This window comes from Crocuta crocuta, unplaced genomic scaffold, assembly GCF_008692635.1.
Source record: "Crocuta crocuta isolate KB4526 unplaced genomic scaffold, BGI_CrCroc_1.0 scaffold351, whole genome shotgun sequence".
NCBI classification, from domain to species: Eukaryota; Metazoa; Chordata; class Mammalia; order Carnivora; family Hyaenidae; genus Crocuta; species Crocuta crocuta.
Window position 1 is genome coordinate 738,227 of NW_027530853.1, and position 24,612 is coordinate 762,838.

The following is a 24,612-nucleotide window of genomic DNA, read 5'->3' on the forward strand; positions in this document are numbered from 1 at the left end:
CTTGGGGACTGTCTCTCCTCCTTTGCTCTGGCCCTCCTGGCACAAGGCTGGGAGGGCTCTGGAGACTACAGAGAGGCCACACTGCCCCCGCTAAGTGGCTCCAAGAGGGGACAGATCTGCCTCAGGAGACAGGGCGTCGGCGGTGAAGGCGGACTCTGGCGTGTGGGGCTGAGGGGCCAGGGGACTGTCTTCAAGCACTTGAGGGGCTGCCCTATGGAGGAGAGAGAGGTCTTACTCCACGCTGCTCACAAGGTGGGGGGAGTCTAAGAACACCTCTGGGGCAGGAGCAGTGTGGAGGGGGAGCCACAGGGAAGCAGATTTCTGCTTAAGACACGGAAGGTCAGAGCTGTGAGAAAATGCAGGCAGCGCCCCCGGGAATGGTGGGTGTCAGTACCCGGGTGCGTGGAGCTGGCTCTTGAGCTCCCATGACTGCCTCCTGCCTCCCCACCCGCCACTTCTGAGAAGCCAGGTGACCTCCTCCGACTAGAGTCTGAGGCTCTGACTGGGGCTCTGGGTCAAGGCCAGTGAGGAAGTGAGGACACTGGATGCCAATGATGTGTAGCAGGCGGGGTAGAGGTGCCAGGGGAGAACCACCTTCCGGGACTGCTCAGGCAAGGTGAGTAAAGGCACCCCTGAGAACCCCATGTCTGCTTGTTTAGGGGTGTCTGGGCGATGCCCAGGGCTGACCGGCTGGTGTTGCTGGCGGCTGTATCTGAGACTCAATGTCCCTTAAGCTGGGGGGGTCTGAACTCTAGGCTGGTCTTGGCAAAGACTGAGCATATTACATATATGTGGTTGTTTCTGGGGACATATTCCATAAGCTTAATTAAAATCTCAAAGGTGGCCGTGACCCCCGAATGGTTAAGGACCCCTGGATCTGGCTTTTGAACTCCAATCCCTTGCCCCAGTACTCAGTGTCTCCCCCGCCCCACCAGCGCCCCCTTCCAGGGGACAAATGCTAGTTACCAAGTCTTTGAAAGCCGAACTGCCCAAAGCCTTGGCCCTTGACGGAGCCTTGGTAGATGAAGGTGCCTCCGGGGGACTCTGAGGAGACCTGTGAGGTGAGGTGAGGGCAGAGGTGGTGAGGTGAGATGGGGGCATGCTGGGCAGAGCCCGACACCCTCACAGGGCGGTCACACACTCCACTGTCGCCCTGAGACATGACTGTAGGAGGCGGGAGGCGCTTGATTGTCTCCTGGTCGAATGGCTTCATCGGTGTGGGCCTCTCATTTGTGAGGCGGGAGTGACAACAGTACCGGTGTGTAGGGTGGCCGTGAGGACGGCGTGAGTTCATGCAGAGGCGCTTAGAACACTGTTACCGCTGTTGTGAAAACGGACTGTCAAAAGCCCATGGGACCCTGAGCTGTGACTAAAACGTGCCCAGCAGATTTAACATACTTTGGAAGGTTCACCACTGTTTGAACAGCTACTAATTCAACGGGGGATGTGGACATCTTCTTGGCTCCTTCTGCCACTGTGCAGACACAAAACCTGAGCGCTGCTCAGTCACGGGTATGCTTTGGGGGTGCTTGGCTACTGCGTGCCTTCCAGCGCCTGCTCCATCCCCAGGGTGGGGTCCTCCATGCACTGAGCTCTAGGCGGACTGCCCCACCTGTGCCCCCAGACCATACACGGTGGCCACAGAAGTAGGCCTGCTGGTTGGCTGTTGTCCTAAGCAGCTCCGGCAGCTTGGCCTTCCACAGCTCCGCCGCTTCTAGCCCCTGGCCTGCACTCCGAGCCCCATCTCCTAACTTTGACCCCTTGTTCTCTCACCCTTGGCGACCCTCCCAGCATGGTGGAGTCTGTTGTTCTCACATAGCTTCTGGACGACTGCTATTGAAGCAGCCGGGTCTTGGCTACCCAAGGGAGTTTTCAAGGGTGGGGAGTCCATAGGATACTCTCAAGAATACCAAGGAACTAACCAGATGTGCCAGCCCTTGGGGGAAGCCACTTGTTTCTCCTTACATGTTTAAGTAAGTTCTGTGCCCAGAGTGGGGCTTGACTTCACAACCCTGAGATCAAGAGTCTCATGCTCTACTGACTGAGCCAGCCTTATGTATTTGTAAAGCAAAGTCACGAAAGCCACGGTCGGCCACCTGCTGTCTTGTCCCTGAGGATGCACCCTGACTCCTCAGCTCTCTGCTACTCAGGCCTCGGTGACCTCTCCCTCCTGCCCAGCCTTCCATTTCCAGCAGCAAAGATCCAAGACAGGGAAGCCGAGGGCATGATATGTGACATGATGCTCAACTCCCCTCCTGTGAAATTGGAAGAGGAGCATCACTGAGGACCTGCCTGAAGAATGCCCTAGAATGTGGTAAGTCTTCCCTACAAGGCAAGGCAAGAAAGCCATATCTCCTTCCCTGTCTTGGTCTCTCTAGCTGTGCTGCATCATCTGTAACCCACATCCTCAAATGTGAGGGGATATTTGAGGTAGTCACCAGGGACCCACCATCTTTTCCCACATCGCAGCACCGTGTCATTACCTCCAGCTTGCTTGAATTCACTCCTACACCGCTGACCTCTAGTTCCTTGCTTTGTGCTCTAACATCAGAACCCACTCCACATCACTCAGATGTGCTGGCCCTCTGGACACTCAGCCTCCTGGCCCCTTTATCTCTTCCTTTACCCACTTCACGAGCAGGCAAGGGCTCCCTTGCCCCCAGTCCTGGCCTCAAAGAAAACCCCCCGAGTTTCCAGGTTGATCCTACGAGTTTCTCTTCTTCCCCGTTCCCTGCCAGTGATCTGGGAATCAGGGATGGGTCAGGAAGGTCAACGACTGAGATTTTGCTGAACTTACATGCCCATCTAAAGCCCAGTGGTCATCTTTGAACTTATTCGCAAAGATCTCCACGGGTCCTGTGATCTGGTAAACCTGGAGCAGGAGATGGAAATCTTCTTTCTTGTAAATTCCTGGGAAAAGAAAGTTTGGACAGTAGACTAAAGAGCTGGAAAAATCCCCAAGCCCACATTTGTGGGCATGTGGGTGTGAGTGTCCCAGTGGGATTTCACATGCAGATGTTGATATAAACATTCCATGCATAACCATAAGTAGGTAAGTATACTCTTGCCCGTGAGTTTGCGTGGGCTGGATGTGAGGATGTGCAAGAATATATGTATGTGTGTTATAGAACTAAATCATTGGCTTGTGACTGTGACCCTTTGAACACATGCACACACACATCAGAATAAAGTGAGTATGACTTTGCATATGTTAATGTGTCAGTTAACACATGAGTATGTGTTACAATTTGGTGAGTGTGGGAGGCACGTGCAGGAGGCACGTGCACAGGATTATGTGCGCGTCTTTTCGACTATGTCTTGGAGCAAATGAGTGAACCCAACTGCTCAGCTGTGTTGGTGTGTGCACGCATGAATGGGCAGATATGATTGTATGTGGGTTGTATATTACTGTGTGTGCTTTCATTCGCTCACACATGCCTTTATCTTTACATTTGTTTTCTGAGAGTTTTTTGATTATAGAAAGATTGAAAATTGGGGAAATTTTGGAAAATGCAGAGATGCAGGAAGAAAATAAAACTCATTCCTGATATCACTAAGAAATTGTCACTGTTCACATTTTGGTGTAATTACTTCCAATTTTCTTTCTTGTGAATATAATTTTTCCTTTAAAAACTGGAGTCACATTTTACATGCACTATGATGGGTCCATTTTCCCCCCAAACTGGCAAACTATTTGGTCTATCAGATATCTTATAATTCATATATCCATTTCATTATTTCTGGACAATTTTCCCTTTCCAGTTTTGATGTAATACAAATCGCCCTGTTATGTGAGTGTGCTTTATTCATAAATGTTTGACTCCTTCCATACCTATTTTTTATGATAAAAATTCTTAGAAATATAATTAATGGGTTCACTAATTTTCAAAGATCTTGACACAAATTGGCAAACTGTTTTCTAGAATTGCACTGTTTCATGCTTTGGCCACCACTGCATCAGTGTCTTCACTTGACCTTGACCAGCACTAAAGTTTATCTATCACTTAAAAAAAATCTTAGTGGGATAAGTAAAAAATGACATTTTGTGTTTGATTTCAGTTTTTTGATTACTGCTGAAAAGTGTATTTTCTTTTGCTTATTATGGCTTCTGGGAGTTCTCTGTCCCTATTTTCTGGTTCAATTTTAGGGATATTAGTCTCTTTCCTCTTTAGTTAGGAATGCTTTTATGTTCAAGTTATTAATGTTTGTTATGTAACCACTTCATTTTAGTCCCTGGTGGTTTTATCATGCAAACAAAGATGAACAGGCGCATTATCTCCCCCCCCCCCCATCAGATAAGTCCCCACAGGACATGAGGATGAGATGACAGTAGACTCATCCTTGCAGAGGACGTGGACCTGCCCACCCCTGCCACACCCAGGCTTTCAAGGGGGTGGCCTGCTCCTTACCAGCCAAGTGCACCTCCACACCACTGTGGTCGATCATGGTGGCATTGACCTTGCTGTTGACAACCTGGAAGCCAGTCACTCTGAGCATGGCCGGCTGCTTCTTCCCCTGGTACTCATAGGCCCCTTTCCATAGGGAATTCTTGGCAAAAACATCCCCAGGAACTGGAGGAATTGAGGAGCAGATATGAGAGGGACTTGTATGTGCATTGGTAGGATTGTGGCCACCTGATGGCTCATCCCAGTTCACTCACTGAGATTGTTTTCCCTCAACACCTAACACGGGGAAGGATGGTGGGATGCTCTGACCCTCTGATGAACCAAAATGGAACTAGAGCTGAATATGATGCCAAATCTAGTTTCCTTCTTGTATGATACACTAATGTGGTGCATAAAACCATGAAGTTCGAAAAAGGATAAGATAGTCTATAATAGTTTTGCATTAGTCGGGCCACACCTGCAGTTATGTGCCCAGTTCTGGACATCACACTTTTAAAGATACAATACCTGTATTAAAAATGTAACCGTTTCCAGGAAGCTCCCTGGGCAGGACTTGGGTCTTTGTGTCTGTATGATCACACACTGGCCAGTGCTGTGCTGGGTGGGGAGTGGGGGCTGGGCTTGTGGTAATCAGTGGTTCCCAAGCTCAAAGCTCTGGATGTATTTCTGGAAGGCTTGGGCTCTCTCTTCTGGATGAGGTTTCTGTTTGGCTCTATAGACAGTTTTCATACTGTTTCATTGAGTATTTGGAAAGGCATGTGCATGTTTCTGGCTAACTAGGTGAAGGAAGCCAGTTTCTTGAGCCAAAGATCTGAACCATACCTACCGGAGGCCTGGGTGAGTGGTGGCTCTCGGGCAGTGTTGATGGGTCTCCCACTAGGCCGCACCTCTGCTGGGGAAAGAGAGTGGAGGAAAACAGGTTCAGCTGCTGGTCTACACTTTATTGGAAAAATAATGGCCACCTCTCTGACATTAGGTCAGTGGGTTCTTTGAGATTTTGCTTTGGACTCATCCTCTTTAGACTGGGAGTGGATACTTTGATGGTCTGGTGATGCTATGGACCCCTCTCAGAATAATAAAACAAAGTTAAAAGGAAATATATTTCATAAATTATAGTCATCGAAATATTAAACAAAGAATTAGGATGCAGGTAGATCTGTGACTCTTTGTTATTGCATTAAATGACAGGATCTAGCAGCAGGACCAGTCACTACCATAATCCTGAAGTAGTCAGGAACATATGCAATATTTCATGGTATCAGTAATAATTGTAATATAATATGAAAAGCTCTGCAATTTTTACCGGTGACAAAGTTACAGGTGTTGTAAACACTATTATGGGTTTCTGTCTACATTCCAAATTAAAGGAAATGCTAAATTTCAGTCAAGGGCCTGAGCCAGATAGTCTAGGTTCAGGTCCCAGCAGTGCTACTTAATGATGTGTGACCTTGACTAGTTACTTTACCACTCAAGAGTCTCTCGTCACTGGAAACATGGGCAAATATTGAAACATACTTTACAGGTCTATGCTGAATAAATGAGGTCACAGTCAGCTAATGTTAATGTCTTCCCTTCTTTGACACAGAAACAAAAGAAATATCTGTCTTGTCACCAAGAAAGGGCAGACTCTCCCTACTGTCTCCTTTAGGAGGCCAGGGTTTTACCATAATCTTCTGACTCTGGAGGTCTGCTTATGTTTGGGTATACAGAATGCTGTGGAGAAATTTTCCACAATAGCTCAGTGAAAGCACATTTATGAATAAAATGCCTTTATCATGTTAGGTTTTATAAGATGAGGGGGATGATAAGCATTTTGTGGGCCGGGAGCTGCGCTAGGCGATGTTTTTCATGTTATGTCATTTACTCCTGCTCTCAAAATTGTGAGGTAGAGGGGTGCCTGGGGGCTCAGTCAGTTAAGTGTCCAATGCTTGATTTTGGCTCAGATCATAATCGCACAGTTGTTGAGATTGAGCCCTGTGTTGGGCTCTGCGCTGACAGTGTTTGGGATTCTCCCTCTTCATTTCTCTCTGTCCCTACTCTGCTCATATTCTCTCTCAAAATAAATAAATAAACATGTAAAAAAATTAATAAAAAAATCCCTGTGAGGTAGAGTTTACTGTCTCCATTTTATAGAAGAGAAACTCACTAAGAGGCAGAGAGGTGAAGGGGCTTGACCAACATCACACAGTAAGGGATTGAGGTAAAATTTAACTGCATCTAAAGCATTTTGTATTTTTATATATAAGTACATCGTAGCATCAAAAACAATAAAATACTTAAGAATAAATGTAAACAAGGAAGTGCAAGACTTATGCTGAAATTGAAAACCATCGTTAGAAGGAATTAAAGATTTAAATGAAGAGGAAGACATCCCAAGTTCATGGATTGGAAGACTTAATATAGTTCAGATGGCAACACTCCCCAAACTGACCCACAGATTTATCACAATCCCTGCCAAAATCTCTTGCAGAATTTCAAAATCTAATCCTCAAATTCATATAGAAATAAAAGGGGCTCAGAAGAGCCAAAACAATCCTGAAAAAGAAGTACAAAAAGGAAGATGTACACTTCCCAACTTCAAAATTCATTATAAACCTATTGTAATCAGACCTGTAGTGTGATGTCATAGAGGCAGTTATACAGATCAATGGATAAAATGGATATAAGCTCACATATTTATGGTCAAATGATCTTTGATAAGGGTGCCAAGACAATTCAATGAAGAATAGTGAAGAATAGTTTGTCCAATAGATGGTGCTGGGATAACTGGATATCCACATGCAAAAGAATGAATTTGGATCCCAAACAACCAGCTGCACCCCCCCGCCCCCAAATAAACCTAAGAGCTAAACTATAAACCACTTAGAAGAAAAAATAAGCATAAGATTTCATGATTTTGGATTGGGCAATGGTTTCTTGATATGATATGAAAACATAAACAAGCAAAGAAAATATAAATTGGAGTTCACTAAAATTATAAACTTTTGTGTTCAAAAGGATATCAAAAGAAGGCAAAGAAATCCAAACTCATCACATTGTATTCATTACATGTGTGCAGTTTAATATAACGCTTATATCTCAATAAGGCTATAAAAATACCTCCCATATTTGAAAAAAGAAAAACAACAATGTAACACAGGACTAAAGTGGAGCTTAAAATTGATAGTCTAATTTCATTTTAGGTGAGGAGTGAAATAAAGGAGAAAGTACTGTAAATTTAAAAATAAAGAGAGTGAAAGACAACCCATAAAGTGGGAGAAAAAATGTGCAAATCTTATGTCTGATAAGGGTCTTAAATTCTAGATATATAAAGAACTCTTGAAGAGACTCCAGACCAAGATGGTGACATAGGAGGCTCCTGAGTTCCCCCTCCCATGGACACACTCAATGTACGGCTATACATGGTTCAACAGTAAGAGTTCAAGTAGAAGAAAAGATCTAAACATAAAAACATATAAATGTAGAAAACTCCCTGAGAAAGATAGTTACATCCAGAATACTCTAATATTGTAATTGTGGTGGGCAAATCAGTCATAACACTAGTGTAAACGTTAAAAGACAAAAGTGTTAAAAATACCTATAGGTGCAATAATTTGTTAATGAATACATGATATAAAAACTGTCAATTGTGATATCAAAAACATAAAGTGTAGGAAGGGAGTATACGAATGTAGAGCTTTTGTATACACTCAAAGTTAAGTTGTTATTTGCTTTAAAAAGACTGCTATAATTATAAGATGTTTTATGTAAGCCTCACAGGAAACACACAAAAAAACCTATAGTTGATACACAAAAGCTAAAGAGAAACGAATCAAAGCATACCACTACCGAAACTCATAAAATTCCAAAGGAAGAGAGTGAGGAAAGAAGAAAGGAACTACAAAGCAGCCAGAAAAATATTAAGAAAATGGCAATAGGAAGTTCATACTTATAAAAAATTAATTTTTTATAATTAAAAATTTTTTAATTTTTTTTTGAGAGCAAGAGACAGAGACAGAGTGTGAGTGGGGGCAGAGGCAGAGAGAGAGGGAGACACAGAATCCAAAGCAGCCTCCAGGTCTGAGCTGTCAGCACAGAGCCCGACTTGGGGCTTGAACTCATGAACTGTGAGATCATGACCTGAACTGAAGTCAGAGGCTTAACCAACTGAGCCACCCAGGTGCCCCTATAATTTTTTTAATGTTTATTTATTTTTGAGAGAGAGAGAGAGAGAGAGAGAGAATGCAAGCAATGAGGGGCAGTGAGAGAGGGAGACAGAATCCGAAGCTCCAGGCTGAGCTGTCAGCACAGAGCCCCACATGGGGTCCAAACTTATGAACCGTGAGATTATTACTCGAGCTGAAACTGGATGCTCAATCAACTGAGCCATCCAGGGGCCCCTCAAAATTACTTTAAATGTAAATGGACTAAATTCTCCAATCCAAAGACAGAGAGTGGCTGAGTGGACAAAACAAAACAAAACAAAACAAAAACCAAACAAAAATTCTAGACCCAACTATATGCTGCCTACAAGGGACTGACTTTTAAGGACACGTAGCTGAGGGGCGCCTGGGTGGCTTAGTCGGTTAAGCGTCCGACTTTCGCCTGGGTCATGGTCTCACGGTTCGTGGGTTCGAGCCCCGCGTCGGGCTCTGTGCTGACTGCCAGCTCAGAGCCTGGAGCTTGTTTCAGTCTGTGACTCCCTCTCTCTCTGACCCTCCCCTGCTCACGCTGTCTCTCTCTCTCCTAGAAATAAATAAAACATTAAAAAAAATTAAAAAAAAAAAGGACACGTAGCTGAAGTGAAGTGAAGGAAAAAGATAATCCATGCAGAAGGAAACCAACAGAGAGCGGTGGAAGCTATATTTATATTAGACAAAATAGACATTAAGCCAAAAACTGTAGCAAGAGACAAAGAAGTTCATTAGATAATGATAAGGGTTAATTCATCACAAGGATATAGCAGTTATAAATATTTATGCACCCAACATCAAGACATCTAAATATATAAAGCAAATATTAACAAATCTGTGGGGAGAAATAGACAGCAATACAGTAACAGTAGAGGAGTTCAATACCTCACTTTCAACAACAGATAGATCATCCAGACAGTAAATCAGCAAGAAAACACTGGACCTAAACCACACACGAGATCAGATGGACCTAATGGACATTTATAGAACATTCCATCCACCAGCAGTCAAATACACATTCTTCTCAAGTACACAGGGAACATTCTCTGGGACAGATCATATGTTAGGCTACAAAATAATTCTTAATAAATTTAAGAAGATAGAGATCACATCAAGCATCTTTTCTGACCACAATGATATAAAACTAGAAATGAGTTATAAGAAAAAAAACTGGAAAACTCACAAATATGTGGAGATTATATACCATGCTCCTGAGCAACCAATGGATTGATGAAGAAATCAATAGGAAAATAAAGAAAGTATCTTGAGACAAATGATAATGGGGACAGAATTCTGTTTGGGAAGATGAGAGAGTTCTGGAGATGGATGGTGGTGACGGCTGCACGGTGTGGTAAATGTATTTAATGCCACTGAGCTGTGCACTTAAAAATGGTTCATATGGTAAATTTTATATTATGCATATATTATCACAATAAAAACTTAAATGTACTCTAGAAGAGTTCACTACCATATATGGAAAACAAATATTACTTTTCATAAGTAAAATAAATGTACAATTCATACAGTGAAAATACAAGAATAATATTACATTCTGGCCCTGATAAAGGCTGTAGCCCTGATGCTTTCTCTCTAACGACAGAACTGCAAAGTACTTAGATCTTCAGGGTCTGAATCTCAGCACTTTTCCTTTTCCAGCTGGTGACCCTGGGCATGTTGCTTAACCTCGCTGTGTCTCAGTTTCCTCATGTATTAAATATGAAATAGCTCCTGCCTCATAGGATGCTTGTAAGGATTAAATGAGTTAGTGCACACAAAGTGCTTAGACTTTACTTAGTACCTGAAATATGGTGAGATCAGCATCTGTAAGAGAGAGTTTAAGGCCATTCCAGCACCAAACTGATCCTTTATCCTTGCTTGACCCTTCTGTTAAGGCTGGACTCAGATCACCTTCTTCAGGAAGCCTTCCCTGATTTCTCTCCTCCCCTAGATAGGCTGAATTGGTCCCCTTCCTCCTCATCCCCACAGCATTCAGTGCATTGCTATGTTCCTGAAGGTATGGTTGTATTTGATAAAGTCTGTTTTCTGCAGCTGAACGTGAGCTATTTTAGGGCAGGGTCTGTGTCTGTCACTTTCCAATCCCCTATCCCCAGCACGGACATGCATAGTGATGATGCTCAATAAACAGAATGAATGAATGAAGACAAGGGGGAGGAAGCTTTGGGGCATTTTGGTAATCCCGAGGGATCTGCGGGTGGGTGCTGTTTTATCAAGGTTATAGTATGTGCAATGAGTCGTTCTGGTTTGGTGGAAGAAAACGTTTTCTGTCTGATGACGTATAATCCCGGGAGAAGGTAGCAAAGTAAAACTTGGGGTGGCTTCACCATGTGCTTCTCTAGAGGGCTGACTGCTCTGGTTTCATCTCCGAAGCTCAGTACCTCAGAAAATCAGAAGCAGGATCCAGGTCCTGGAAATCATATCTCTTTCTTCCTTTTTAAAAATTTTTTTATTTATTTTGAGAGGCAGACAGAGAGAGTGAGAGAGAGAGAGAGAGAGGAAGAGAGAGAGAGAGAGAACGGGAGTGGGGAGGGGCAGAGAGAGAAAGGGAGAGAATCCCAAGCAGGCTCCATGCTGTCCAAGCAGAGCCTGATGTGGGGCTTGAACTCATGAGCAGTGAGATCATGACCTGAGCTGAAATCAAGAGCTGGAGGCTTAACCAACTGGGCCACTCAGGGCCCCTCTTCCTTCTCTTTTGCCATCTTTCACTCAACCTCAGCTGTCACCTTTGTCCTCCCCACCCCCACCCCCTGGCTGGAGAGGCTCACCGAGCAGGTACACTCACCCAGGCAGATGGGCGGTTTGCCTGTCCAGCTGCCATCTGCTTTGCAGGTGCGGTGCTCGGAGCCACCCTTGAGGGAGAAGCCCTCCTGGCAGGAATAGATGAGCGTGTAGCCCATGGAGGGCAAGTCCAAAGCCCCGACATTGGCATGGGTTGGCGTCTCTGGCTGCTTGCAGTGGTGGGCTGGACGAGAGGAAAGACGGTGTTGGACCGAGGGGACTGGGGTCCTCAGGAGGCCTTCTGACTATCCCCCTTCCTAGATGGAACATCCCCTTCCTTTCCTTTCTAGGCCCCTCTCATGTCCAGCACCCTTCCCCCATCCCCAGTCTTGATGTCTATACAAACGGCTAGGATGGAGTCGATGTGGATACCGGCTTAGTCAGTCTGGGGGTACTGCAGCACTCTTCCCGGGGGGAGAGGAGTAATTATGGTCAAAAGCCTGCAGACTTTTATCCTGAGGGCTGACCTTGTAGCTGTTAGTTTCTGCTGCCACTGGAAAGTCTTTTTGGCGAAGGCACGGGAATTGCCTTCAAATATCAGAAAGGCTTTTCTGTAGAACTGTCTTCTGTGAGGCCCCACGGGATAAAGACTACGAAGAGCGCGACAGTGGTCCCAGTGGGGAGTCATGAGCTCCCCGTCATTCAGGACACTGGGGCATGTCCTCTCGACGCCCGGCTGGGGGCGGGCTGGGGGGGGGGGACAGCTGGCTGCCAGCAGGGACTGCCGTGGGATGCAGGTGAGGTCTGCACTCACGGACGCAGTCGGGCGGCGTTCCGCTCCAGGTCAGGTTGGGGAGGCAGGTCCTGGTGGTGGAGCCCTGAAGCAGGTAACCGTTTTGACAGCGGAAGAGCACGGTGCTTCCGACCTGCGGGGAGGCGGGAAAGTTCCTTGATCACTTTCTACCCAGCGAGGCTTCATACCCTGTCGCTTGCCTACTTACTTTCGCACGGACCCAGCTCCTGCCCACACACTTGTCTCCACCTGCACCGTCCTACGTCCCCTTCTCTGCCTGGTTAAATATCATTTACCCTTTGAGGCAGCTTCCATTCCGCCTTTTCCACGAGCCCTCACCCAACCCCCGGAGCCAGATCGATGCTCTTACTGGACGGATCACTCTCTGCTGTGGCAGACAGAGTGCCTGACTCAGAATCAGAGGACCCTGATTGGAGTTCTGGCTTCTATGTCCGCTCACTGAGTGACAGGCCGCAGGGGACTCGATGCCTTAGTCTTCTGGTGGAGGGCGTGGGGTGACCAGCCCTGCCACACCTACAGCACAGTGCGGTGACACTCAAATGCAGTGGTCGATCTGAAAGCATTTTATACGTTTGAAGCACTGCACCAAACGGAATCATTGCTTGTGTGTGTCTCTTTTTTCTATGAATCGATTTATTCCTTAAGGAAGGGAGACTGGTCTTCTCTCCAGATAGCTGCATCTGGCACTTGCTTTTTAAGTATCTGTCGGGCCGAACTGGCACCGTCCCGCCATCTCCACATCTGCTCAGTCGTTTCCCCACCCTCACCCTCCACCAGCCCTCACTGTCCACCAGCTGGCTCTGTCTCTCCCTCTGCCATCCACGTGGCACGGGGTGACCAGATCAGCTTCCCAGGCTACAACTCAGATTTCACTATTTCCCAGCTCAAAACACTCCCGTGTTCCTATTACGTACAGGAGCAAACTCAATCACAAAGTGAAACTCTTGACTTCCACTCCCTTCCTCCAGGCCTGACTGCTATGTCTTGAATTTCATCATCTCATTTGGCAACGGCACTTCTGACCGTCCGGTTGTGCAAATCAAAACCCTCGAGTCAGCCTTGATTCCCCGCTTTGCTCCAGCCCGTCCCTCCAATCCATCAAGTCCTCTGGTTCTGCCTACAAAGCTCATCCTGACCCATTCACTTCTCCCTATGTCACTGTCACTATCTCCTTCCTCCTGAGCCACTGCAATAGTGTCCTACTTGTCTGGTGCCTTCGTCCTTAACCCCCATTATTCACTCTCTTCGCAGCGAGCCAATGCTGGATCAGAGTCACCTCAGATGGTCTCTTGTGACATTTAGAATAAAATCCAAAATGCTCACTGTGGCTTCAAGGGCCCTAGGTGACCTGGCCCATGGCTCTCTCTTCTCAAAAATTATCATGTGACATTCGGTGCACGCAAAAAACTATATGGAACACACACAGAAATGATCTGTCATAAGGAACTGTACATCTTAAGTGGAGCACACCCCTCCATGTAAAGGCTAGAATGCTAGTGACACAGTTGTCACCATCTGCATGCTCCTTCCCTGCCCTGTTCCTCTGCACCTCCCCCCCCCCGCCTCCCCCGTGCCGTGTGGTAACCACTGCCCTGAATTTTGTGGTTTTAATTTCCTTGCTTTGTTAAAAAATAACCCAATTACACATATGCACATATATCTCTCAGCAATATGTTTTTCCTAGTTTTAATCTTTATAGAAATAGCATCATACCATGTTTGTCATCCCATACTATGTTACTTTTTATAATTTTTTAAAAAATTTATTTTGAGAGAGGGACAGAGAGAGAGAGAGCAGGGGAAGGGCAGGGAGAGAAAGAGAGAGAATCCCAAGCAGGCTCCGCACTGTCAGTGCAGAGCCTGACGCAGGGCTTGAACTCATGAACAGTGAGATTGTGACCTGAGCCGATATTAAGAGTCAGGCGACTCTTAACCAACCGAGCCACCCAGGCGGCCCCCATGCTGCGTTGTGTAGAGCTATAGTGTGTTCATCTGCCCTGTTAATACGTCATTGTGTGACTTTACAACAATTTCTCTCATAGGTTGGTAACATGTGCAAGAGTGTCTTTGGGCTTAGGTTCCAGGAATGCAGCTTTTGGGTCACAGCGTGTGTGAATATTTAACTTCATAAGACAGCGCCCCATTTCCAAACCTCACCCAGTTCTTTGGCCTCATCTCCTCTGTTCACAACACTCTGGACTTGCTGGCTCACCCACTTTCCAGTCCTCCAACCTGCTAAGCACTCCCCTGCCTTGACGCCCCTCTGCACTGGCCGCTCCCTCTGCCAGAAATGCCCGCCCCGCTCTGCCCAGGGCTGGCCCTCCTCATCACGGAGGCCACAGTTCAAGTTCAGGAGGGCTCTTCCCTCACCACACTTCCTAAAATAGCCACCCACCCTGTGACACCCCTTTATTTTATAGGGTATGTAGTGCTTATTGTTGTCAAAAATTATCCTGTTCATTGTCACCAAACAGAGAGCATTCTAGTGTGGGTGCCAGGCCTGTCTTCTCCCCACTGTATTCCTAGCACCTGGAAAGTTTATGCTGGGAGATGTTTGTTAAGTGAATAAAGATTGAGTGAATGAGCCACATTCTTTGGCTGGATCCCAATGTGCCATTTCTTCTGCGCACATCTTGGGCTCCTGTTAATTGTCCTGCCTCGAACACACCCACACTTTCCTGCTTTCTGTCCTCTATTCTGTGTGTCCCATCCAAGGCTGTCCAGATCCTTTCCTTCTCCGGAGGCTCATTCTGAGATGTGTCTGTAAGGAAGCCCGTCTCCTCCTGGAAGGTGCCCATGGAGCCTGCCTCCCGTGTGGCCCTTGCTCGCTCCTGCTACTCTGTCTACACCCTGTGTCTGTGAGGGGCCGTGAGGACAGAAGGCTGTCTGTCACACTCATTTCTGTCTCTCCATAACCACCTGCCCCATCCACACAGGGCTGCTGGGATGTGCTGGTGTCACTATGTGAGAGTCTGCCCTTGCACATCAGGTTTTCGGATTGGCGTAAGTGCTGTCTGTTTCTGAATGGGGCTCCTGTGTGGCACGGTTCAAAGAGGCAGAACACTTCCTGACTCCAGCGTCCATGGTCCTGTTTCCCCCTGGTGCTGTCCCAAGGCAGATCCCCGAGTCCTCTGAAGCTGATAGGAAGGGACAGGAGGCAGGAAAGCCCGATCTTGGCTGACCTCATTACCTGGTATCCCTGGGAATTGTTCTGTATCCCAAACTGCGGCACACCGGGGTCAGCACATGTGGTCAGCGTCGGGTCTGGATTGCGAAACAAAGAAACAGACCACATGGGCCCTGAAGCTTTCGTCGCCTCCGCTCACTCTGAGAAGTAGGGGTAGGCGGGAAAACGGAGCCAGATCCTGCCTTCCCCACCTGTTGACAGCTCCACCTGAGTCTTACCCCTGGGCTGTGTGATCGCCGGCAGCAAGTTCACTCTGGCTATTTCAGCATCACTCCCTGTGCTAAGAAGCTCAGCGGAGGGCTTGTTGTTCCCTTTTGTAAATGAGACCACCGAGGACAGGGAAGGAAGGGCATCGTCCTGGGCTTGAGAGAAGCGTCCATCAGCTGGGACGCTCTGCCCCAGACCACTTCTTACCTATGCAGCTGGGCTGGGTGCCACTCCACGTCCCGTCGGACTGGCAAAACCTCCGTGGGGAGCCCACCAGCACCAGAGGGGGCTGGCACGAGAAGGAGACGGACGACCTGTAGGAGAAGCCTCGGTCCTCTCTCCTCCCGCGGGCTGGGACGCCAGGATCCCCGCAGAACACGGCTGGGAAGACGAAGGGAGAAAGGCAGGTCCGAGTTGCTTTCTAGAACCGAGTTTGCCCCCCCCCAGGCTGGCTTTCCTCCTGGTTGCACCTGAACCCTGCACATGGGGGCAGCCCTCTCACACCTGCTGCTGTGGGCTTCCTCTCCTTTCCATATTCAAAAGGCTTGTTAAGAACTGCCCAAGTAATGAAGTAATGTTATAGAAAGTGTATTGAGAAAAAATAAACTGCAACTCACTACGCAAAACTTTTTTCCACTTTCACGCTCATTCTCTTCTAGCCTTTGTTCACCTGTGTGTAACCTTGTGTGTGGCTGTGAACCCAGTGTCTGAGTGTTGAAAACCTTGCTTTGTTTGTTTACTAGCCTGTAAACACTCTCCACATTAATGACACTGTTATCACAACTGGCTACATAACTTTGCAATGAAGGGTTGTGACATAACTGTAGTTTATCATAGCCTTTGTATTAGGTATTTTCTTTTTCTTTTTTTTTTTATTTCTAGGAGAGAGAGAGAGAGAGAGAAAGACAGTGTGAGCGGGCGAGGGTCAGAGAGAGAAGGAGACACAGAATCCGAAACAGGCTCCAGGCTCTGAGATGGCAATCAGCACAGAGCTCGACGCGGGGCTCGAACCCACGAACCGTGAGATCATGACCTAAGCGAAAGTTGGACGCTTAACCGACTAAGCCACCCAGGCGCCCCTGTATTAGGTATTTTCTATTATTATAACCTTAGATGCTATAAGACTATATTTTCCCTGGGAGTGTTTAATTAGGGGGATTCCCTAGGAGTGGACTTTGTATGTTTAAAGGTTTAAGCCTGTTTGTAAGTCTTGAAGTGTACTGCCAAATGGCTTTCCAAAGAGTGTGCATTTACACTGCAGCGGATAGTGTATGAATGTGCCCCTTTCATTGAGATCACCAGAGAGATTCTTTAGAGAATGATTACCAAATTCAAATCGTGTGACAGCACATAGAATAAAGGCAGGTCCCTCTTCTGTCCCTTCAGCTCACTGTCTTAAGAGTTTGCATACATAGTTGACTAAAAATCTTATTTCCTTAGGATGCTGCAGAAACAGACCTGTGTTTTAAAGGGGGTTGCCTGCTCCTACACTGTTGGTGGGAATGTAAACTGGTACAGCCCCTCTGGAAAACAGTGTGGAGGTTCCTCAGGAAACTAACAATAGAACTCCCCTATGACCCAGCAATAGCACTGCTAGGAATTTACCCAAGGGATACAGAAATGCTGATGCATAGGAGCACATGTACCCCAATGTTCATAGCAGCACTCTCCACAATAGCTAAAACATGGAAAGAGCCTAAGTGTCCATCAACAGATGAATGGATCAAGAAGATGTGGTTTATCTATACCATGGAATACTACATGGCAATGAGAAACAATGAAATCTGGCCATGTGTAGCAACATGGATGGACCTTGAGGGTGTTATGCTGAGCGAAATAAGTCAGGCAGAGAAGGACAAATATCATATGTTTGCACGTATAGGAGGATTAGGAGGAACTTGACGGAGGAACAAGGGGGAGAAGAAGGGCGGAAATGGTGGGGGAAAGGGAGAGAGGCAAACCATGAGAGACTCTTGAATGCTGACAAAAACTGAGGACTGATGGATGTGGGGGGAGGGGGGATGGGCATGGAGGAGGGCACTTGTGGGGATGAGCACTGAGTGTTATGTGGAAACTAATTTGACAATAAACTATTTGTAAAAAAATAAATAAATAAAGGGGGTTGCCTGCCGGGTTCCCCCCTCCCCCCATATCTCTGGGTCCCATCCCGCTTTTATCAGCAACAATGAAGCAACAGAAAGAGAAATCAAGAAACTTGATCCCATTCACAATTGCACAAAAAACCATAAAATACCTAGGAATAAACCTAATCAAAGATATAGGAGATCTGTATGATGAAAACTATAGAAAACTTATGAAGGAAATTGCAGAAGACACAAAGAAACAGAAAAACATTCCATGCTCATGGGTCAGAAGAATAAATATTGTTAAAATGTCATTACTACCCAAAACAATCTACACATTCAATGCAATCCCAATCGAAATTTCACCAGTATTCTTCTCAAAACTAGAACAAACTATCCTAAAATTCATATGGAACCACAAAAGACCCCGAATAGCTAAAGTAATACTGAAGAAGAAAACCAAAATGGGAGGCATCACCATCCCAGACTTTAACCTCTACTACAAAGCTGTCATCATCAAGACAGTATGGCTTTGGCACAAAAATAGACATATAGACCAATGGAATAGAATAGAGAACTCAGAATTGGACCCACAAATGTATGGCCAACTAATCTTTGACAAAGCAGGGAAGAGCATCCAATGGAAAAAAGACAGCCTCTTTAACAGATGGTGCTGGGAGAACTGGACAGCAACATGCAGAAGAATGAAACTAGATCATTTTCTCACACCATACACAAAAATAAACTCAAAATGGATAAAGGACCTGAACGTGAGACAGGAAACCATCAAAACCCTAGAGGAGAAAGCAGGAAACAACCTCCTTGACCTCCACCGCAGCAACTTCTTACTTGACACATCCCCAAAAGCAAGGGAATCAAGAGCAAAAATAAATGATTGGGACCTCATCAAGATTAAAAGCTTCTGCACAGCCAAGGAAACAACCCAGAAAATTAATAGGCAACCAACGGAATGGGAAAAGATAGTTGCAAATGACATATCAGATAAAGGGCTAATATCCAGAATCTATAAGGAACTCACCAAACTCCACACCCGAAAAACAAACAACCCAGTGAAGAAATGGGCAGAAGATATGAACAGACACTTCTCCAAAGAGGACATCCAGATGGCCAACAGACATATGAAACGATGCTCAGCGTCCCTCATCATCAACGAAATACAGATCAAAACCACACTGAGATACCACCTCACGCCGGTCAGAGTGGCTAAAATGAACAAATCAGGAGACTCTAGATGCTGGTGAGGATGTCGAGAAATGGGCACCCTCCTACACTGCTGGTGGGAATGTAAGCTGGTGCAACCCCTCTGGAAAACAGTGTGGAGGTTCCTCAGGAAACTAACAGTAGAACTCCCCTATGACCCAGCAGTGGCACTGCTAGGAATTTACCCAAGGGATACAGGAGTGCTGATGCATAGGGGCACATGGACCCCAATGTTCATAGCAGCACTCTCCACAATAGGCAAAACATGGAAAGAACCTAAGTGTCCATTAACTGATGAGTGGATCAAGAAGATGTGGTATATTTATATGATGGAATACTAAATGGCAATGAGAAAGAATGAAATATGGCCATGTGTAGTAACATGGATGGAACTCGAGGGTGTTATGCTGAGCGAAATAAGTCAGGCAGAGAAGGACAAAAACCATATGTTTGCACATATAGGTGGATTAGGAGGAAGTTAACGGAGGACGAAGTGGAAGAAGAAGGGGAAAAATAGTTGGGGAGAGGGAGGCAGGCAAACCATGAGAGACTCTTGAATGCTGAGAACAAACTGAGGGCTGAGGGGGGTGAGGGAGAGGGGAAGGGGGGTTATGGGCATGGAGGAGGGCACTTGTTGGGATGAACACTGGGTGTTATATGGAAACCAACTTGACAATAAACTATAAAAAATAAAGGGGGTTGCCTGCAATAGGGATTTTGATGCCTTTTAAAATAAGCATAGAGGGATTCTACCAGTATTTTTGTTCTTAGACCCAATATACTTTTATTTATTTAAAAATTATTTATAATATTTATTTTTGAGGGAGAGAGCTCATAAGCAGGGGAGAGGCTGAGAGAGAGACACACACAGAATCCAAAGCAAGCTCAAGGCTCCAAGCTAGAAACATAGAGCCTGATGTGGGGCTTGAACCCACAAACTGGGAGATCATGACCTGAGCCGAAGTTGGATGCTTAACCAACTGAGCAACCCAGGCACCCCGAACCAATATACTTTTAATCAGCTATCAAGCCCAAATATAATAAACAACCAGTGGTGTGTGGTGTGGTGTGAGCAGGCTCAGGGGACCACCCGCACTCTTGTGTTGCGTTGGTCGGAAAGCACACTCAGCTTGCACTTCTTTCCTGTAAACACTTGGTGTGGCATTTCTACTCATCGCCAAACCCCGAACAAACCAGCTGCCATGGGGAGCAGCTGAATCAGTCTTCACACTCAGTTAATGTGCTCCACTCAAAAGAAAGGGCCTCATGTCGATCATATGTGGCTCTGAAGTTCCATTTATTGAAGCAGTCTAAAATGAAAAATTAAATTTTATGTCTATTCTTTTTTCCTATCTTCAAAGTTCTAGTGGTAATAACATGAGCTATAAATTTGAGTATGAGTTTCAGAGAAAATTGGAGAAATGATTGTTTTCAGACTCAAATTTGTCACTAACTCACTATGTCAGGTCCCTTTTCTGAGCCTCATCTTCCCCACCAGCCACCTGAGAAGGGACTTCTCCTGCCCACCTCCTGGGATATCTGTTGTGAGAATCAGATGTGACCATGTGTGCAAATGTCCCTTGAGGAGGCAGCACAAAGCACTGTGAAATATAAAATGTTGTCTGTGTGGATGAGCTGATGTGCTGTGACCTCTCAGCGGATAAGTTCACATTTGGATAATCAGAGCAAAGCTAAAGCCCCAGTGTGACTCCTCTTTCTCATTCCTATTTTGCTTTGAATTAAATTGACTTCCTTCTCCATTAACTTTCAAAGAGCATTTATGAAACATCTTTCAGCTTCTGATTTTCTGCTGTTTCTGGAGCCAAATATGTAGGCATGAGCCTTGCCTTCTGAGATCTTAGAATCTAAGTCAGATAACACAGGAAGGTATAAAAGATGAAAGGTACAAATTTTCAACAACATGGCTTGAACATCAATAACATTTACTGAAAGTACACAGGTGCATTAGGTACTCAGGAGAAGTGGAAGTTGCACATTTCAAATGGTGTGATCAGGGGTGGGGGTGGGGGCGGCACCCTGGAGTAGAGTTGAGAAGCTCCTTACTGAAGACAGAGGAGCTGTCCAGCCAGAGGAAGTAGCATGGAAAGAGATGAGTGGATCTGGGGAACATCTAGAAAGTGGGTGAGGCTGAAAATGGGTTGATCCTGATCTGCTATAGTATGGGGACAAAATCCTTGACCATGTTTAGGGAGTTATATAAGAGGAAGAAATGGTGTTATGAGGATGTGTTTTCAGTAATACAGCAAGAGAATGACTAGGTTTCAGAAACAGGTCTACAGAGGAAGAGATGCAGTCTGGAGGAGGAAGAGAAAACACCAAGAACTGCGGAACGCCCAGATGCAAAGTAGGGACACAGTGATAAGAATTCCATGAGTTACTGCACACCTCAGTGGTCAGCCACTCGTCCATGTTAAATATGTTGTGGAGCACAGTGGGTAAGAAATAAAGATATTCGACTTCTTTTTTTCTTTAAAATTTTAAATGTAAATACATTTTTTTTCATGTGAAAAGGCATAAAATTTCCTTTACAGACAACTTGTCATTTATCCATCATGTAACATCAAACGCACCTATAATCCCTTAAAATGAGTAGGATTCTTTTGAGGGCACAGTGCCAAATCAAAGACATCATTATGGAAAAACACGCATACTCAACTGAATTTCACAGTGGATAAAGGCCATTATTTTACATATGTTTAAACTCTCTCATTCCTGACAAGGTTCTCAGGATATAGTTTCTTAGTTAACGTAGCAAATCGATTAATGATTAAATTAGCAGCTATGGAGCTGCCTGATAACAGTATAAAGTAAGTGGATGATTCAGGAGTAAGTGGCTTCTTGACTTTAATTTTAATTACTTTGAAACAACATAATTTAGTACCAAATGTTTAAACACCCATTATAAGTGCTAGACTGTGAAATCAGCGTTATTTCTATCTGATCGACTATATAAAACTCACCAATTTTTCTTTAGAAAACAGTAGAAATCCCAAAAGAATAAAAGAGAGACTACTAATGAAAGGTCACGTTTACTAATCTAGCACCATAATTCTAGTCTTAGGCCATCCCAAGTGGCTGCAAGGAGGATGGGAAGAGGTGAGGATGTTGGAAAGGGTAGTTCTGAACTTCTAGCCCCATCTGTTGCTCTAAGGCAATACAGGATCTAACAGAGAGGAAAGCTTTTGGTTCAGATGATAAGGAGCCCTCAAGAACAGGAGAATCAGTACATCCAGAAGGCGGTGCTGGAGTCCGCCTAATGAACTAGGGGGTTTCTTCTTAGCATCCAAGTCCTTTTTAATTTCTTCAAGTTTGTTTTTTTTTTTAGCCAGATTTGGTATGTCATAGTTCTGGGCCAGATACATTCCAGCCACATTGCCAAAAGCAAATCCAAGCAGAAACTGGAGCATGGTATCTGTGAGGAGGGAGTGAAGGGCTCAAGATATTTAACTTCTTAACAGCAACCTACAAGAAAATGGGCTACCAAAGGCAAAGTTCCCAAAGATATCATTTCAAGCATGAAGAATACCCTATATGCGATGATGTGAATGTGGCTATGTGCATGGAGTCAAGGGTTCATAATCATACACAAAATAAAACGGAGGCAGGACCAGTTAGCTATACTCATAGAATCCTCTGTGGAAGCTGGGGACTCTAGACTAACCAATCAGAAGTCAGGTACAGACTGAGTTGATCAGAAGTTGCCAAATCCAGGAAGAGGCAGCTCAATGAGCAAGAAGTACAATGGATGACAAAGAAAGAGCAGCCCCATCTTGCTGATAAGGAATGTGAGACCGAAGAAAATAATGATATATCTCTTAAAACTTCTTGGGCTGGTAAATATTAAAAGATATTGGCAAAATCCATTGTTAACGAGGATGTGAGTCAAGAAATAGTCTCATAAACCACTGGTGGGAGCGTGAGTGTGAGTTGGGATGCTTTCTAGAAGACAGTTTGACAGCAGGTGTCAGGTTGTAGAGAGTGCGTGCCTGTTGTCTCAGCATTTTCTCTCTCCTAGGACTTCACCACAAGATGAAGAGATGCTATCCTAAGAACATTTACTGAAGGACTGCTTTTAACATGAGTAAAACTAGAGAAACCTAAATTCGTCACCAGTAGGAGAAGATTAAACCAGTTGTGGCATCTACAATAAAGGAATGCTTTATGCTATTACAAATGATGATGCGTAGATCAGTATGGATTGACAGAGAAAGGTGGTGATAGCCTATCAGTGAAGACAAGTCATGAACTAGTATGCACAGCATGATTGAAAACCATTTACAGAAAATTGCATACCTCCTGTTGTATATATATAAGAAAGCATTGTGGTCGGTGTGGAAGCACAGTCAAGAACTTGACCCTGGTTATCTTTGCGAAGTGAGAGTTCAGATGACTATTACATTCTTCTTTGTATTTTCAGATATGGTACTTTTTTTTTCCTTACAATGACCATAACTCATTGTTCAAAAGCAATCTGGCTATTTCTCAAGAAGAAAAACAACGTCTCTGAGTCTAGACTCAACCCTGAGCCTTGTTGTTACCTTCCTAAAGTTTCCTTGAATGTGTGCAAAGGCCTGAGGGGTTAACCATGCACTAAATGCTGCCTTTCTTGTGTCCACTTTTGAACTGCTGGTTTAGTTCCTGCTGAAATTTCCCAAATGGAAGCGAATTTTCAGAGGTACGCAAACAATGTTATGGGCATGTTGATAGTCTTCTACGGAATTAGATAAATGCCAAGTAGAAAGAAAAAAAAAATAGGTCCTAGTGTTTGTCTAAAGCACAGGCACTGAGAAAACCTTCCAGAGCCCAATTATGTGGTATGACAGGAACAAGCGAGTAAGAACAAGTGAGCTCTGTGATGGACTTGGGCTCTTGGGGACACAATTAGGCCAGGTGGATAAGAAATAATTTCTTTCACCAAAAAATCATGAGTGCTCCAGGAATCTTTTTCCATAAAGACACACACATTTCCAGCATGGCTCCCTTCCAGATCTTTGGGAACTATCCTATCCAGTGAACAACTTTTCATGTTAAGAAACACCTCCCTTATCTAGAGCTTCATTTCCTTCCAATGTGACTCCACAGTGTCCACAGCCAGGGCTCTGTTAGGATATTCTCCTTATTTTCCTTTAAACCCTCTCTAATAGTGTCTTTGACAAAGCTTGTCCCTGATTTGGGGGAGGGTACTACCTAGTCTAGGCCTTCCAGTAGCAAAGCTCTAAGACAGGAAGGCAAAGGAGCCAGCAGATAAGATGCACACGGGCCCTGGTGGGCAACTTACGGAAACACTGAGGCAACTCTCCAGTCCAGGATCCATTCCCCTCACAGGTGAGCACTGCAGGCAGGGACAGCTGGTACCCCTCCAGGCAGGCATACGTCACGCTTGAGCCCCACATGAAGTCGGACCCCACCACTTTCCCATTGGGGATGAGCTGAGGTGGTTTGCAGATGATAGCTGGGGGAGGGGGAGACCAAAGCACACTGAGTTCTGGTACCATCCTAGGAAACCAGGCCCTACTCAGCAGCACCGATGTCACTGGTTACCCTGTGCCCTCTGGGACTCTGGGCTAAGCAGGGAGAATCAGGAATGCCTCCTCTTAGTTTGGGAGCTGGGGTCCTTTTGCATTTTACAATGTCCTCAAGTTGACAACCCACTCCTCTCTTTGCCCAGCCCTCCCTTTGATGTTCAAAGCCCAGGCCTTACCTTGGTACCTCCGACTGCCTCCTTGCAGATGTTCAGGGACCAGTCCTCACCTCACACCCCCCTG

The 24,612-nt window shown here is 45.4% G+C and overlaps 1 protein-coding gene and 1 pseudogene across 1 annotated transcript in view; both read right to left on the minus strand.

Annotated features, from left to right (window-relative positions):
* Positions 1-24,612, minus strand: part of CSMD2 (CUB and Sushi multiple domains 2) — a 543,202-nt gene that overhangs the window by 5,581 nt on the left and 513,009 nt on the right. Inside the window, 9 exon segments of the mRNA XM_077769466.1 lie at positions 967-1,054; positions 2,798-2,910; positions 4,410-4,571; positions 5,233-5,298; positions 11,379-11,558; positions 12,129-12,240; positions 15,318-15,391; positions 15,729-15,902; positions 24,126-24,299. Coding sequence (XP_077625592.1) covers positions 967-1,054; positions 2,798-2,910; positions 4,410-4,571; positions 5,233-5,298; positions 11,379-11,558; positions 12,129-12,240; positions 15,318-15,391; positions 15,729-15,902; positions 24,126-24,299 — 1,143 coding nt within the window.
* On the minus strand, positions 21,905-22,254 carry LOC144235882 (short transmembrane mitochondrial protein 1 pseudogene; annotated as a pseudogene).